The 18,266-nt window shown below is 38.2% G+C and overlaps 1 protein-coding gene across 4 annotated transcripts in view; it reads right to left on the bottom strand.

Annotated features, from left to right (window-relative positions):
- Positions 1 to 959: 959 nt before the first annotated feature.
- prickle2b (prickle homolog 2b) overlaps positions 960 to 18,266 on the bottom strand; it is an 87,299-nt gene continuing 69,992 nt past the window's right edge. For all 4 annotated transcript variants that reach the window (XM_077203238.1, XM_077203239.1, XM_077203241.1 and 1 more), the window contains 7 exons: positions 12,438 to 12,621; positions 7,456 to 7,569; positions 7,186 to 7,323; positions 5,711 to 5,914; positions 4,802 to 4,988; positions 2,973 to 3,827; positions 960 to 2,378 (listed from right to left, as the gene is read on the bottom strand). In XM_077203238.1, coding sequence (XP_077059353.1) covers positions 1,486 to 2,378; positions 2,973 to 3,827; positions 4,802 to 4,988; positions 5,711 to 5,914; positions 7,186 to 7,323; positions 7,456 to 7,569; positions 12,438 to 12,621 — 2,575 coding nt within the window. In that variant the 3' untranslated portion in view covers positions 960 to 1,485. The remainder of the gene's footprint in view (positions 2,379 to 2,972; positions 3,828 to 4,801; positions 4,989 to 5,710; positions 5,915 to 7,185; positions 7,324 to 7,455; positions 7,570 to 12,437; positions 12,622 to 18,266) is intronic.

Raw genomic sequence — 18,266 nt, 5'->3', positions numbered from 1 at the left:
TTGGGAATTTTGAACATTCTTCAAAATATATTCCTTTGTGTGCAGCAGAAGAAATAAATTCATACAGGTTTGGAACAACTTGAGGGCAAGTAAATGACAATTTTCATTTTTTGTGTGAACTATACCTTTAATTGTGACATATCTGCGGGAATACACAAACCCTGGCATAACATTATTAAGTATTTGGTTCAAATACTTTTTCTATATCTATTATAAGGATTGCCAATTAATCATTCTCTGAGGTAAAGGAAAGGAAACAGAAAGAGGGATAGAACAGAAAGAAAAACTCTAATGTAGATCAAGTTTATGCAGATGGTTATACCAGAACACCATCTAAACTTTCTTTCAAGAATCTTCTGACCACTACTAAGCACATACGAGGACAAACATTCCTCAGACAGTAGCGCAAAGCATCTCATGTTTCTGGCCTGGCGGGGACATTAACTCTTTGCCACTTTTAAACAAGTTCAGATACATTTTCAGGCCTATAGCACATGGGACTGTGGTCGTGGTTAATGGATAAAATACTGAAAATCATGTAGCTAGCACTTTTGAAGCGTGAGGTCAGAGGTTGTCCGATGGCAATATCATTCTGAATCTGTGTGTGTGTAAAATGGCAGTCTCCTATCTTATTGCTTTAACAGCAGCATTACTAGCAATGATGGTTTAGAATCTAAAGAAAGAGCAAAGCTTGAGCTGGAGATAAAAAAAAAACATTTCCGCACTTTTAAAATCCCAAGTCGGAGAAGTAGATCGAAACTAATCCTTGGATTTTTATAAGCACTGTCATTAGCAATGAGGTGTATCAGTAAGTGAGGCTTGCCATTTGGATCCTTCGTTGCTCTGTGGTCTTTTGCATTAATGGATTGAACAGATGGCAAGTGCGTTGATGTCTAATCTGAGTCAGAGATCACAGAATGCTCTGATGATGAAGAACCAAGAGCTGTCAATCAAACCTCTCACAGAAATACTCTTTAATTTCTAATACAGGACAAAAATCAGCAAATTAACGTGCATGCCTTTACTATTTTCTCTAAATTTTGCTTAGTACATAAATGGTTCTATTGATACAAAATATAAAAATATGTGGTACATCATTTACAGATAATTTACATTACATACTTAACTTAGTAAATTTCTTCATTCAGTTGCCTATATACATTTTATTAATGGGATTTTCAGCCCAAAGCAAACACCATACAAAAAACATCACTGTGCCTGAATGGATTACATAACGGAAAATTGCACATTAGTTGTAACAAATGTGGCAACAGTGCTGCGGATTAAAGAAGTCCCTAAAAAGTGTAACATCCAGAATAATTTGTAAATATCACATGGGAAAGCATGCATATGCAATTGAGCCATGAACCAGTTAAATTACTGCGTTTAATTCACTGATAGCCTCACAACACCGAAAAGCTTTTCAAACTATATTGACGGGAAAAATCTTGTGCAAGGTTGTGCATGATGCAGCAGGTGTGACTTTTAGGAGATAATGCAGTTTTTGCTTTTCCTACGTTTGCGTGTGTGCAACTGTCCTCGGCTCCCGAACTGACCAGTTGCTCCGAGTCCTGAAGAGTTGTATTTGCGTAGCAGCTCTTCGCTGGTCATGTACCTCAGCTGGACTGGTCTGGGAATTGGCTCACCCAGAAAATACCCTTCATCTTCTGACTCGGAAGATGAGGAACAGGTCGAGCACCAATCGTCATCGTAATCGTACTGGTCCCATGAATAAGGGCCCTGGTGCCGGTGTAGCGCAGGGTTTTGAAGCGTGAGGTCGGAGGTTGTCCGAGGGCAAGGTCTGAACGGCTGCTGTCTCAACCTGCCACTTCCACCACCGTAGGGGTCCCGTGACCCACGGGGCGGAGGGAACTGGTCATAATCCTCACGGACATGAAGTTGAGATCGTTTCGGAGCTGGGCGGCGCTCGGCAGCAAGGTTAAGTGCATTTTCCGAACGGGAACGCCTGGAGCGGCGAGAATGATGGTGGTGGTGTCGACGCCGTGGCTCTTCACGGTCGAGGCTTCGGCGGTGGGTCCTTTCACTCATTGGTGGTAGACGGGCGTTGTTGGCGTTGCTAACCAAACTTGCGCAATCCTCCTCCTGATAGGCAAAACCAGGCGGTAAAGCATTAATTCCAGGAGGTTCACGGGAGTATTGCACAGGGTATTTGACTTGAACCGGGGCTTGAAGCTCCAGGTAAGGCTGTGCGGAGTTCAGGCTGCGTAGAGATTCAGAGCTGTGGAACTGCACAGAGGAGTTGAGGGTGCCCATGTTGCTCTTTTCAGACACGTTCATGCCGGAATCTTTGCTCAAGTCTGGCATTGAAAAGCGAGACAAGTGCTCCTGCCGTTTACTGCAGCCATCTGCAGAGGTGCCTGGAGACATCAAACATAACATAACACAGCTGTAATATTCTCTTGCCTTACTGAGAGACAGTACACAAAAAAGTTGAAAAATAATAAACTAGATTTGTTAAAATCCCTAATCCCAAGAATGAACAATAGTAATTGCTAAGGCAAGCACTTCTAAATGATACCCTTAACATTTTCAGTGCTCAATCAAAACATAAATAGAATTTCTGTTCAAAAGATTGGGGTCAGTGAGATTTTAAGAACTTAAAGCATAAAGGTTTCCACAAAAATATTAAGCAGCACAACTGTTTTCAACATTGATAATAATAAGAAATGTTTCTTGAGCAGCAAAGGACATGATCTGAAGGATCATGTGACCCTGAAGACTGAAGTAATGATGCTGAAAATTCAGCTTTGCCATCACAGGAATAAATTACATTTTAAAATATGTTAAAATATAATAGACTTATTTCACAATATTACTTTTTTTTTTACTGTATTTTTGATCCAAAAAAAATCAAAAAAATCTTAATAACCATACAATTTTGATTGGTAGAGTAAATTAAATAAAGAAAAAATTATAAAATACAATAATACTAATAAATAATAATAAAATACCTGTAGCATTAGATAGAGCCAGTGACTCCATAGAGCCATGTGGCGTCTGCTCCAGTGGTGTGAGCTGTTCGCTAAAACCAAGTGCACTAATTGGGTTCCTGCTACGGCCCATCTGTGGTCCAACATCCTTCTCCTTCTGGAATACATGCAGGCTCACTGAGCGCTTATCCATGAAGCTGTTGTGTGGAACCTCATTAAAGCTCGTCTGTGATCGCAGTGCAGGTTGGTAATAGTCCTCTGGTCCCGGTTGAAACCAGTTCTCGTTCAAAGACTGTCCTTTGAGAACAGATACAGGGGGTCTCTTGGAGGTAACAGGCTCTTTAGGCCTTGGATCTGCTGGATGACCAGGGGACAGATTTGAGGAATAGGAAGTCCGGATGTTGCACTGACTGAGCAAATGAAGAGGGTTTGAAGAGAGTTCATTACGGCTCTCGTACCCATACATCTCAGCCTGCGTCTTCCAGGATGGAGATTCTCTGTTCAGGCTGGGTGTTTGACTGGACAGACTAAGCAAATCCATTTGCAGGGACAGTGGGTCAACATCTGCAGAGTAACGCCCGGCTGAACCTTCCGCTCTCTGGTTCCCATCTCCTCCACTACCACCATTATTGCTCTTGTTGGATTTGGAGCTGCTGCGCCGGGCCTCACGTGAACGTGCGCTCTGGAATGCAGAATCTGACGAATCAGAGCCGTTCTGGTCATCGCCAATGCTACATGCCCGAGAGCAGAAGATCTGACCCTGCTTGGGTAGAAAAGGACGACCGAGCAGGGACTTCTTACAGCGAGCACAGCTAAAACAGGCCTCGGTGGCATGCCAATGCTGGCCATCATATGTCATCTGACCCTGGTCAATACCTGCACAATAAAAGGACATGCATTACACACAGGTCACAGCACCAATGGACAAAATTAAAACTCATAAACTATGGGTCAATGACACACAAAAGAGCCTACTATACAGAAAAGCAAGCCAAGGTCTAAAATGTACTCTTTGAATTCATGCTAGTTACATTTGATATATTTACATAATATATTAGCAGTGAAGCCCTTTTTAAAACTTATTCTAATAATAGAAAAATATACAGAAAAATAAAGCTTAATACGCAAATTAAAACCATCCTAGAAGAGGTTTATTCAAGTTACTGTCCATATGCTTTGCAGTTAGTGTCTTTTTAAAAATAATAGGTAGGACAAAATAAAAATAGCATCATGTCACTGACCTCTCTATTGCATTGCAGCAAATACACAAGAGAGTAATCCTTTAGACATGACATAAGAGCACTTAACAACACTGTGTGAAAATTTGAATGCATGTTATAGTTGCATAAGCTTAAAATCGAGCGGATTTTAAAATGACAGCTACTTAAAGTAAACAAATGCAGAACATTTGAATGATCACATCCTTCTCGAGAGGTGTAGACGTGTTTGGAGAAAGCTGATTATACGGTGTGCCACATATTGCAGAAATGCATTCGATTTTAATCACAGCTCTAAAGCAGCCGCGCTCTAATGGACAACATCTGTTTTGAAAACCCGCACTGATGCTTCCTGTTTATAATCAGTTTCATGAAATTACTTTCTGTGGTCCTGTGTGGAAAGTAATTCCGGATTGAATTTCTACAATACAAGCTGCCAAAACGTTGAACGTGAACGCCAGACTAAACTATCAACTTGCAAGCTCTTTATGTTTATCATCTTAACGATAGACAAAAAGCAGGTCGGTCATCTCTTGGCATTTTCTACGGTGCAATTTCTTCAAGAGCAAAGCGGACCGGCCTCGAATGGATGCCGAGTGGATTCCAGGTCGGCACTGATAGATGGGCTCTTACCGATGTGTTCCCCACAGGAGTCGCAGTACTCGGCGTACAGGGACTCAAAACAGGTGCAGCAATATGGCCGGCCTTCTTTCATGATGTAACGCTGGCCACCCAGAACCGTCTCGCACTCGAAACAGCAAAAGTGCTTCATGTGCCAGTGCCTGCCCTCTGCCTCTGTGCACTCATCTGAAAAAATGATCTAAGAGACAGAAGCAGAGAAAAGAGAGATCATTTTTCTGCAGTGGAAGTGACAGGACTGAAGCTAAAAGCTCTGGTGAGGCAACAGACTGAGCTTCAGCACAGCAGTAACTCCATTATCACTAGAGATGAAGTTCTGTAACCATGGTAATCATGAAATGTACTCAGCTGTCTTTACATAAAATGGGAACTAGAAAAACAAGGCTAGTTCAGTTTAATCTTTAACTGCACAATGAGAGACACCTCCATTTTGATTGCATTTGACAACATTTTAAGCATTCGTTTTTCTTGTGCATGTTAAAAGTGCGGTTACATTTACAGCGAAACATTGCGGTCACATCACTGAAAGTGCAACGAAAAAAGGCCCGTTGTCTACTGTCAATAGCATAGAGATGTATGAATCATTGCCGACCGAATTTTTTTTTAAACCTAACAGTTTTTCACTATTGACAGTGGACCTGTGAAAAGCTTTGCTAATGTGACCGCGTCTTAAGATGATGAAATTTCCTCAATGTTAAAACTCTATGACATTCATAACCTTCTTAAAAAAAAAACTTAATAAAAAGAGTGATTCAAAATGTTTTAGTTTTTTTTACTTAAAAAAGACTATATTCCAAATATCTGCAGTTCCGCATTAGGAAGCCATGGTTAATTATCACGTACAAGATACATACTAATGTTAAGAGGTTCATGTCTTGTAATAGCAGGCTGAGAGTATCTAACCTCATCACAGGCCGAACATCGAGGTTTAAGTCTCTCAGCATGGTGGCGACCACAGAAGATCTTCCCGTCCTGGTAGAAGTAGATAAGATCCACCAGCAGCTCGTCACACATGCTGCACACAAAGCATTGTGGGTGCCAGCACACCCCGTGGCCCGCACGTGACGCAAAGACGGCAATGTCACCTCCGTTTATCTGTCCCCCACACTAAAAATGTGAGAGAGTTAAAGGGTTAAAAAGAGTCTTGTTGACATTTATAGGTCATTTAGCAGCAGGGTACAAGATTAAATCAATACTCATTATCTTGAGACTCTTATATTATCAACAGATGCGTTTATAGATCGACTAGTTGTCCAACAAATTATTAGATATAAAAACTAAAATATTGTTTAATATACATGCTTAAGAAGGGAGTTTAAAATGGAGAAAAAAATCTTTAAACTAAAACTGCATTTTTATACCCCTGTATTCCTGCATCAGGCTTTTTATTATTATTATTATTATTAAGAATGCATCCTATGAGCATTACTCTAGTCTTCAGTGTCACATGATCATTCAAAAATCATTCTAATATGATGATTTGGTGCTTAAGAAACATTTCTATTATTACTATCAATGTTGAAAAAGGTTGTGCTGCTTAATATTTTTTGGTAGCTGTGATGCATTTTTTTCAGGATTCTTTGATGGCCTTTATTTGAAATAAAAATCATTTGTAGCATTATAATTTTCTCTCCGGTTACTTTTGATAAAATGAATGCAACCTCACTGAATAAAAGTATTCATTTCTTTACAATGACCAAACCCAAATTGCGTATGAAAGTGTTCGTATTTTTTTGCATATCCACAGACAAAGCAAAACAAAAAAAAACAAAAAATGTGTAACAAGTGGGCACTATATTCTATCTGGTATATATAAAGGAACCGCTGACATTAGCTGCTTTCTTCATTAAAGGTCTCGTTCAGCATTTCACAATATCTTGCATTATGCGGAGAGTCAGCAAATGTTTAATGGGCCAGGCAGATGCATGCCTGTCACCTTCGAGACCAATATTTATAGAGAAAACTGCATCTTTTCAACAGCACTGGGAGCTAAATGGGGGCGTATATCTTAAAGAGTGTCACAGTAGAGGATACATTTAAAAAATGCATAAAAAAAAGCCAAACTGTGTCAGTGTGACATCTGTTCCTGAGAGGTAACAGAAGGGGAGAGAAACAAGGCAGGTGGTCACAGACATGCATATCCAGCTTAAATTCAGCTCTTATTCACTTACTGGCACTAACATGACATCCCAGGTGGAGTTACACATAAAACCTATAGAGGAAGCCTTAAAACCGACAATGAAAATAAGCGGCTAAGAACAAAACTACCAGTTTCAATGAACCACTGAAGCTGATCTCTTCCTGTGGCCACAACACCCTCCAACCCAAACTATGATTCATTCAAATGCCACACACACACAAATGAACACTTTGCACACCTGTTCGCAGATAGCTCCAGTCATGGTCACCGGGAAGGGCCTGACGTTACCGCGGCCCAGGTTCTCCCTCTTCCTCTGGTTGCTGAAGAGCTTCAGCTCTCGTTTTTCCTCATCATCCAGACTGTTACAGTATCGCACCTGCACAACAGGAGCTCAGGTCAATGCTGTCGCGTAAACATGGACGGACAGGATTGAAAAATGACGGCACGCACAAACATACATGCTTTTTGAGAGGTGACCTTTTCGTGTATGAGCCCAAGCTGATCTTACCTCATTGTCGTGTGGGGGAAGCTGATGCAGAAGCTGTTTGATGCGATGCTTCTCCCCAGGACTGTTCACGTATGGTACTTTATCCTCCGGCAAAGAGCTGTAATACTGATGTACCTGGAATGACATTGGGGAACAATAGCAGCTCTGAATTACTTCAATTCATGATAGTAAATAAATTTATTATTATCATTTAAATACATAAAGGAAATTTTTCAAAAGCAGGTTTGAGTGGGACAAAGTCTTGATTTCAAGTGGTTTGTAGTCACAAATTGGAAGGGTGAGTTCATGCTAGCAAATAAATAAAACGGAATGGAATTTCTATATCCCTGTTGGTGTTAACCCCTTCCCCCTACTTCGCCCGAGGTCCTCACCTTTCACACACGCAGCTATAACAGTCAGAGTGATTTATGGATGAGCAATGTACGAGTTAATGGAATCGGCCCCTTCTATCCCCCCTGACATGTTTAAATGGAGGACCCTTTATCTCAAGATGATAAGAATGCATGTCCAGATCTTCATCCCAGCTTAATTAACCGTATCTTTACATTTTTGAAATGAAAATGGACATTATCATTATCACAGTTGTCTAATCAACATAATGAAATTTAAGTGTAATTACATCACACATTTCATTTTATAATTGGCTTAATAATGAGAGCATGAGTCTACATTACACTATAATATAATTGTCTGTTGACTCGTGGCTGAAGTACTTTTTGGAACGCAAACAGGCTTGTGAAGAATCCAGACTTAACTGGAGCCATAATAAGGTTCTGGATCCTCAGGCCACCGGTCCAAACCTATTACACAGATCTGATGGCCTAACGGCTTAATCTGATATAAAGCAGGGGCCATCTGCCTCTGTCGCCATACCATAGAAACAACCAGGAATAAGAAACAGTGCTGAATACAACTGAGAAACTGTTATGAAATAAAGCCTAAGCAAGCAGCGTTTTCACTATGTCTGAACATAACTGCAAAAAAAGTGTTATAACAAATAACTATTAATATAGCTTTTGTTAAATGGAATGAAGCGGAAATAAAATCAAATAAATTAGATTAAAAACTTTAACTAAAACAACATTCACAAAATTAGAAATGTTAAAGTGTGAATATTGCAAAATCAAAAATACTCAAATTAAAGTTATGTAGAAATGTTTAAAAAAATGAAAATGACTTGTTCAATTTATTAAATACTCAAATTAAAATGCAACATTTTATAATAAAAAAGCTAATTCAAAATATTATTAAATATTTACATAGTATATGAATTATATTAAAATAACACTGCTCCAAAAATAATGACTGTTTTCTAAGAAAATAGAAAAAATTATATATAGCCTATATTACACCACAATTTTAGATTCATGGTTGTCATTGAATACCAAAATATCAGTTGCCATTACACTTGAAATTTCACAGCAACTGATACAACAGCAAAAGCTAATAATTTTACTAAATACAATTGTACCTTTAATTGAAACAGATTGCAGTTCTGTTTGGTGTCACTAGGGGTGCAAAAATGACATTCAGCTTTAAAGAACAACACGAATGTCATATTATTCCTTTACATTGTGTTTTTCCCGAGCAGCGTGAACGAGTGATGCATACAGACACAGATGAAATACTGCTTATCTCAGAGTCCCATCAAAATGTGTTTTACAAGAGCCAGGAAACATTCGGGATACGGTCTGAAACAAAATCATCAGCTTCTTCTGTAATGCGTGGGATTTGTTTTCAGAGCCCCATCAATGTCCGGTGTTTAATGCCTCGCTGTAATAAGGAGCTGTCTCTTTAAACGAGCTGATTGCTCTTCCGTTGCTTGTGTTGGCCGGTACAGTGTCAGCAAGGGGGTTCTGAAGGACTCGTGCAGAGGTTCTTTTGGGATAGTTGAAAAATTACACGAAACACCAACTGTGGTCTGGTCCTGGTAAATTACAGTGGAGACATCCAACAATAACACACTCCCTGGGCCAGCAAAAAAACTGTTGTAATGCAACGATCAGAAAGACATGGACCCAGAGCCCAAAGCACTCACACAGAGGAACAGCTTGTGGAAATAACTATAATCAGCAGGAAGGGATCTGGCAACCCGCCCCAGTGTCAAGGGATCTGGCAACTGCATTTTGGGCCAGACAGAGAGAGAGGGTGAAGAAAATGCAAATGCTCTTGATTTGAGGGCAAACCAACCAGAGCCCAAACAGCTGTTTTCCATTGTACAGAGAAAGGAGACATAGCATACACTGGATGACACAGTAAATATGCACCATAATTTGTTAAAGAAAAAATAAATTCATTAAAAGAACTGGCTCACAAAGGTGTTATTGCAAAACATTTATGCAGCTATTGAGTTAGAACATGGGTAAGTTAGGGACAGGTTTGGTTGTATGGTTAGGGTTAAGGGGTAATGGAAAAGTCAACACCAGTGTAATTATATACAGAAATTAAGTACAATGAGATGGAACTTGATAAATATTCTGAATGTTTCAATCCAATTTGACTTCTGACTTATAATGCTGCCTGAATCATAATCATTTACTGTTCATTCGTTGGCCAGAGGAGAACGGTCCCCCCGACTGAGCCTGGTTTCTCCAAAGGTTTTTTTCTCCATTCTGTCACCTGATGGAGTTTTGGTCCACCTTTGTTGCCATTGGGTTTTGGCTTGCTTAGTTGGGGACATTTAATATTCAACAATGTTATTGATCTGCCTGCATTGACACCATTATGAGAACTGAATTTAAGCTGGACTATGACGGTATTTTCTTCTAGAAACAAACTTAGTTGCATTATTTTGCTGTTATCACTGTAAAGCTGCTGTGAAACAATCTGTATTGTAAAAAGCGCTATATAAATAAAGGTGACTTGACAATGTGAAGAAAAACATATGTACACAAGTGCATTGTATCAAATGAATAATTTAAATGTTAGTTCATAGTTGTTTAAGACACATGATAAAAAAGAAACGAGTCAACTGATTGTAAATCAGACTACAAATACAAGGTTTACATAGTATATTCTTGATTCACTCAAACAAACCAGTTCATAAGAGTCAATTGTATTCAACATGTATTGTGACAAGTGGATCTGCTTAGCTTACATTTCTAAAAACAGATAATTGGATTACTCTACTAATTCACTCATGTAAGCATGTGTCAGAGAGATTTTGAAAACAAACAAGGCCGGTGTCTTGTCAAACATTTTTGGTGGATAATGACTTTGCAAGGCATTGAATCTTTCAAATGAATCTGAGATATGAAGCAAAGGCCGGATTTAAAAGTTTGCCCATGCAGCTAAAATAATCAGTTCCTAAAACTTCAGCTACAGCAAATCATGTTTTCATGTACTACATGTCAACTTATTCTAACCCTAACCAGTCTACTAATACTCTACTAACACTCTAATGAGAGTTAGTAGACATGTAGGGACAACGTTACTTCTTCTCAACAGAATGTGTTAAAGGGACCATCAAAATAAAGTGAAACCCAGATTTCTTGTTCTAAACCAGATCCCAAATGTTCTGAAATGCACAGCAGGGATCTGCCATCTTATCTTATTATGGATGTAGATGGCCTAAATTTCCACACTATGTCTAAGCAAAACTAATTTGTCATGGCCTGAGGTAATCACTGTCTCTGGGTGAAACTGCAGACACCAGCTTTCAAAAGCACAGAGAGAGGCATAATTAATAGCTTGCTAATAACATGCATGGACACCGAGTTCTTGTATCCCAGCAACTTCCTCCCATCCATCTGCCTTAATGCTGCATAACTGTTAGTATTGACTTAAACCAGAGCCACTACAAATCAAGGGCTCTTGGAATACAGCCTAGAGAATCATTTATCAGTATAATACAGAATATCTAAAGGAGATTATTCTACTATATACACTGGCTCCCATCATTTTTATTAAGTATATATAATAAACAAGAGATGATAAAAAAGGCTTCATAATATATCAGTCTAATGTCGACCATCAATTTCATTATCTTTCCTAGATAGGATCGTTCAGTCTGGCAAATGTGAGCTGATCAGAAGCACATCACGTGACCTTCAGAGACACAATATGGCCGACAGCCGTTGCAGATGGTGGAGGTGCTTTATTACTTATTGACCCGTTTTGCTGTTGCGTTAAGACTCTCTTCAGTTCATCATGAAAATGAAACACACATCTATAAATGATTTCACTGGCCCGTAAAGAGCTCTACACACACCGGTGCCTTATAAACTTCATACACCAACCTTCTGAAGCAGAGCATCACTATAGTAGCAAAAATCAGTGCGGCAGGAATGAGTGATCATAAAGAGGCATTCATCGCAAGGGTATTTAACTTCCAAACGTTTAAAATTTCGTCGAAATGTTGTGCAGAATGCCTCAATGCTTCTTTATACATACCAATGAAAGTAAAAGCTGTCTTTAACATACTGCATTCCATTTATCAAACCATTTAAAAAAATAAATGTTCACTACCGGTCAAACATTTAGGGTTGGTACGATTATTTTATGTTTTTGAAAGAAGTCTCTTATGCTCATCAAGGCTGCATATATTTGATCAAAAATGATATTGTAAAAAAATTACAATTTAAAATAACTTTTATTTTAATATATTGTAAAATGTAACTTATTCCTATGATGGCAAAGCTGAATTCTCAGCACCAATTACTCTTCAGTGTCACATGATCCTTCAAACATCATTTTAATACATTTGAATACATAAAATAAAGATTATTTATTGGCACTGATGGTTCCTTTAAGAACCTTTAACATCTATGGAAACTTACCATTCCACAAATTCTTCTTTATAGTGGAGGTTTCTTTAGATTATTAAAATATTCTTCACACTAAAAAAAATTCTTCACTGTCACTTTTGATCAATTTAACATATCCTAGCTGAATAAAATGTTTTAATAAATACAATTTCTGATCCTAAACTATGGAATGGAAGTACAAATGTGCTTTGGGTACAGGGCAGTAAATAGCGTTACCTGTTCAGGTTTGAGTCCGGGCGGCACCCAGGCATACTCCTCCAGAGCACACCCGGAGTCATCATCGGATGTAGAGTTCCTCTGGAAGTCATACATCAGCTTGGTCACGGTCTTCTCCATCTCTAGAGGCATGGCGGTCACAACATGCTCCTCACGAGGGCACTTGCAGTGGAGACAGATCTTCCTAAACGGCAAACAAACCAACTGTTAAATAAAACAAATGTACTACGGATGCACAAATATGAACATTTTGGCCAATACCTTTAACTCCTTATATTTGAAAGCCGATATATAATTTTTAAAGAACCTGATTACAAAAACAATAGTCTCAACATTAAAATCCATGTCCCATGCACACAATTATAATCTTCTCATTATAATTTTGTGTTGCTTATATATGACAGCACATGTTGCACTTAACTGTATTTTCCTTTTTTAGAAGTGATTCCAATCATATTTCAAGCTATTCAAAAGCATCATGGCGAACAGTGCGCATCTAAGTGTCTCAGCTAAAGGAAATAATCCATTATTTATCACTTGTAATATATCGGGCCGATAACGATAACATAAAATAATTACATTTATCAGTCGATGGCGATATGGTCGCCGATATATCGTGCATCCCTAAATAGTACACCTTGCCATTTGTGTATTTTCAAAAGAAAATCCCTGTTGTTAACAGTCATGATTTTTTTTTGTTTGTTATTAGACCCTTAAATGGACAATTTTGGATAAACTGAGAATCCCTTTTTTTTTCCTGTTTGTTTTGTTTCAAATAGAGAGCACAATTGTCAACAGGCAACTAAACAAAATAACATATACTCTACTAGGGGTTCTCACTAAATGTTAATGGCTGCAGTCTATTTAAATTTTTTTAATTCATTTGAATTATTTAAAAAAAAATCTCAAATTTTATTGCTACTGAATACATCAGTTTTAATATCCGAACTATAAACTTTTATCCAAGTACTTCTGTGATAATATGAATAATTGTAACAGAAATATTGATATTGTACGGTTGAAAAGACTATTTGTGAAGCCGTTTCATACCTATATACATGACAAATGCTCTCTCTGGCTCAGTGGCAGCGCCTACGCAGATTTGAATGTTCCGCTATGATTTTGTCAAAGGTTTCATAGAAACAGGCGAATCGGTGTCATTCATGAATAAGATTGTGTGGGTGTTTGAATCAAGATCGCAATCTTTTAACGATTAATCGTGGTGCTCTATTCTCAATCAACTCTCCCATCCAGTTTTTCTCTTTTTATTATTTTACTTTGTCAATCAACATATCCACATTTGGATACAACCAGGGGTGGCCCGTAGATTCCAACAAAACTCCACAACACTTCCAATGACTCATGTCCCGATGAAACACACCCTACACCCGTCAAACACGCAGCGTCTGGTTAACCTCCAGACAAGCAGACACAGGCGTCACGCTCTGCCAAAACCACACTTTTCAAGCACGCCGGCCAGTTGGTCAGATTAACTAACCTCTAAGACCAAAGGAAGAGAAAACAAGCCGCCCACTTAGGGCCAATCCCATTAGCACCTCAGAGGCCTGACAGGCTGCAAGGTGTCAAAGACAGACATTGGCCAGTAACCCAATGATTGACCGACATTTTCACATTGGCCAGATGGTTTACTTAAGAACATGTTCATCTACGTCAAAGAACTCTAGTTGCTATGGAAGCAAGGCAAAAAAAGATTCTGTTGGTTCAGTTTAAGCCATCAGCAAATCTGTTATCATGCCTCTATTGTCCTAAGGTTATGAAGAGTGCGTCATGGTATAATTTCCTCTACAAGATTTAAGTGCATTGACACGCACTTAAATGTGAGATTTCATTCTAAATAAAATTTTTTTTTGTCTTTTTAAATGTCACATAAATAATAACTTAATCGAACTAAAATCACATCAGTCCAGATTTTTAAGTCTGACTAACAGACCTAGATAATGTAATTGTATCTTGGCTTCATCCAGCATATACATGTTTATCAGACTACAATTGACCTTGGGGTTTTCTTTAAAAACATGCAACATTTACTTATTCCAACAAATATTAAATGTCCCACTGCATTATGAATTCTTGTATAGATGAAGACTTTAGCTCAACTACACCAGATCCCACTGTGGCTCGATTATAACAGTTCATGTAAACATACTTTTAGTTTCACAAACAGGTGAGAATTTAAACTGCTTCCATTGGGCTACAAGGACAGATTCTGTTGAACCTACACTACAGTTCAAATGTTAGGGGTTTAGTAAGATTTTCTCTCTCATGCTCACCAAGGCTGCTCACCAAGGCTGCTCTCATGCTCACCAAGGCAAATCCCTTTGGTTCAACATTTCATCTGGATTTTTTTATGAACAAATTCTCTATTAGGTCTCTCAGGGAAAGTTTCACTATAATAGGCAGCAGAATGGTCAAAACCTGTGGACAACAAACAACCTCAAGTGTCTCATTATAATGGCCACTTTAATAACATTAAAGTCAAAATGTAACAAAGTATCAAGCAAGGGATCTTTTCTCCCCTATTTTAATGTACATCTGTGAGTGAAATGGACTATACAAAAAAAGTATGGTGAGGCTTGGCTCAATCCATCGGTTGTTGATTGGATGGAGGCAGATCCCAAATGGCATTCCAGTATAATATAACTCAAAAGGAACATTCCTTGGCATTAAAGAAGGGGTATTTATTTATGAAGGGGTATTAAGGGACTATGGCGACACATTAGACAAAAAAGGTTGGGAAACACTTGCCTTGAACACAATAGTTCACTTATACATATTTCAGATGTAGGAAACAACAACAACCTATAAATGGATGAAGTGCTTTAAAACCTGCATGGACCTCAAGTAGTTTAAAAGGCATCTCTTTGAATCAAAATGAAAGACTCAGAGTAGATGGAAGGTTCTGTAGGAGGTTATCGGTGCGCAGACTTATATATAGGCCATGCAGCTGGTCTCTCTGCAGTTCCAACACCCTTGAGCAAGGACAATTCACCTGCATTTGAGGGTGGCAACTGGCAACTTCACAACTCGCACTAATACTGAAAACTCACAGGAACATAGAGGCCCTCAAACAGGCCATCTGTGAATACCAAACACTGTTGAGAAACGTATCCGCTCTCTCCCACAGTGACTAGTCATTCTGTAGAGCAAAACTAGAAAATATAAGGGCAGGGCAGAAGACAAAAAGGAATTGCTACATCAATCCAGCACTCTTGGGAAGCGTAGCCTTCTATCAGAACACTTTAATATATATCATAACTATAATGCATGCATATCTGGAAAGATGAACGTTTAGCTGAACTGAGATTTCTAAGATGACTCTGAAAGTGTTCCACGGAGATGCCGAGCTGGTCCAGATATATGAACTGGACAAAATTTAGGTCACCGTAACTCCCTCCTCAGTCCTTAACCACACATGCAAAAGGATTGAGAGAAACGTTCCACGTTTTGACATGCTTTGCACATGACTGCAAATTCCAGGCTCAATACCACTGCACGGCCCATCGATAATGCTCTTCCAATCATCTAAATGTGAATTGAATTAAAAAGGATGCCGGGCTGCAACTACGCATGCTGAATTCATTACAAACGTCATGTTAAAACCCAGTCAATGTGATCTACAAGCCCGTACTGAGAGCCTTTAGAAAGGGATTTGTCCTACATAGCAAATATGGAAGACTGGGAATGTAATCTAGGGATGACACAGAAGGTTGTTATGCCCCTGAGGCATCCAAGCGGAACGTGGTAAATGTGATTTATGATCTGATCAGACAATTGCTTATTGTGGGTTAATCATTGCATTTTTAAATTGTTCAGACAACAACAGATGTGGACTTCTGTCTAGCTTGAGGGAAACCAGGCCTGTGCCACAACCAGACAATCTAATTCTTTTTAACAATAGCCTATTGCTATAGACAACAGTGGCATTGTCATCTTTCATACAATTGCCATTTAATGAGCGAGGAACCAGGTCTGCAGTAGCCAAGTTTGTTATAGTTAACAGTCTAAAACCATAAAAAACTGTTTCTTGAAATGTAAAAATGTAATTTTTTTAAATTTATTTATGTAACTATTTACCTACAATAGCTAAATCTAAAACTAAATAAAAAGGTTGATAAAAACTATTAACCTTTTAAAAAACTAATACATATTTAAACTAATGCAATAACAAAACACAACAAAATTACAAAAACTTCAAAATTAAAATGTACATGTAAATTGTAAAAATACAAATTCAAAATATTAACAAAAACTATAAAAAGTATTTCAATGATCCTAAACACTGGCTGTAGATTTTACAAAATTCCAGTCTCTGATGAGGCTCCCAGGCTTTTCCATGGCATCATTCCGGATGAATTAAATAACCTTTCTAAAGGGCATCACACAGTGGAGAATCTGGTCACAGCTGGATGCTAGTGAAAGCCAATTCGCCCTCTTTTCTCACTTATCTTTTGTGCATATACAACTGTGTACTTTTCCCGCATTAAACACTGGTGTTTTTTTTAAAGACAAATAATTCTGTAAATTTCATATTCAAAGCAGTTTTGTGGCATTAAATTAGTAAATTATCACAAAATACACAACATCTGTATTCACAGGAAGTCCGCACTACTGTAGTAGAGTCACATATCTGAGCCTTTACGACTTTAGAAGCTCATAATATAGACAGTGACACAAGTAATTAAAACAAGACAACCTTTGTGACTGATGTCCTACTACTATATGAACTTAGACGGATTAATAAATCAATTATTTGAAGAAAAAGAAATCAGTTTAATGGAGGCTGCTTCAAATGGACGAGTGGTGAGGGAGGAAACGATATTGATTTAATTGAAACGGTGCTGTAGAATAAGATGGATTCAGCCCAGAGTAACAATATATTGACAACAAGTAAGCGAGTTCCATCACAACAATGATGGAAAGTCAGAGTCATTTCGCAAATCGGTTCTTTCAAATGGTTAAAAAAACAATTCAGTTCTATTTGCGTAATTGCGTCACGACGTTGTCACTGTGACAGCTGAATTTTTAATTGTTCTGCATGCGTGTTGATAAAACTCATAACTGGATCGTAAACTTAAATTCAGTAGTTTTTTGTAACATTTCTGCTGTTTGACTATTAAAGTAGGCTAATTTACTTTTTACCACATTAGTAAAATCCACATTGCATTCAAAAAGCTCCTAAGCCCATTCACACTATAAATAACTATATTAGCATATACGCTATGCCATGACCATAGAGTTCAGTTTATTATAAGAGCCAGCTGCAGTTATGTTGTATGCTGCTATAAGTGCTAGAGCTTTTTAAAGTTAAATTGATTCTGATTGGTTGTCAATGTTTTTGCCCTCCATCAATACCCTTCCTCTGTATTTTTATCATAATAGCTGTGGTGTGGACTTTCCTGTTCTCATAGAATTAGAAATATTATTAAAACTTTATAGTTATAGTAATCTTAATAGTCATTATCCACGGTTTGAACAGGCATTCACTATGAGTGCATTAATCGATTCGTGAATCGCGACTCAACTCAACTTGCACGAAAGACGATTCTCAACCGATTAAATGAGTTGTTGAATTGAGAACTTCGGACCGACTCCGTTAACTATTCAGCCTGGTTTCTTGAACCCTGTGCTACCCAATTAAATGATAATATCAGATTCAAAAGAATCTGCACTCACGAAAAGCGCGAACGTGTGCTATATGAGGTAAAGAAAATGGCTTGTAGGCTACGAATTCAACAGCAGTTGCCTGTTTTTTTCTCTCCTGGGCATTATTCTCCACTTTGTCCCTTTATGTGTTAATCCAACAAAACA

Source organism: Siphateles boraxobius, unplaced genomic scaffold (genome assembly GCF_051911475.1).
Source record: "Siphateles boraxobius isolate OS27281-9 unplaced genomic scaffold, OSU_SipBor_1 5, whole genome shotgun sequence".
Classification (NCBI taxonomy): domain Eukaryota; kingdom Metazoa; phylum Chordata; class Actinopteri; order Cypriniformes; family Leuciscidae; genus Siphateles; species Siphateles boraxobius.
Note: the sequence above shows the minus strand (reverse complement) of the source record. Positions and strands in the feature narration are given on the sequence as shown.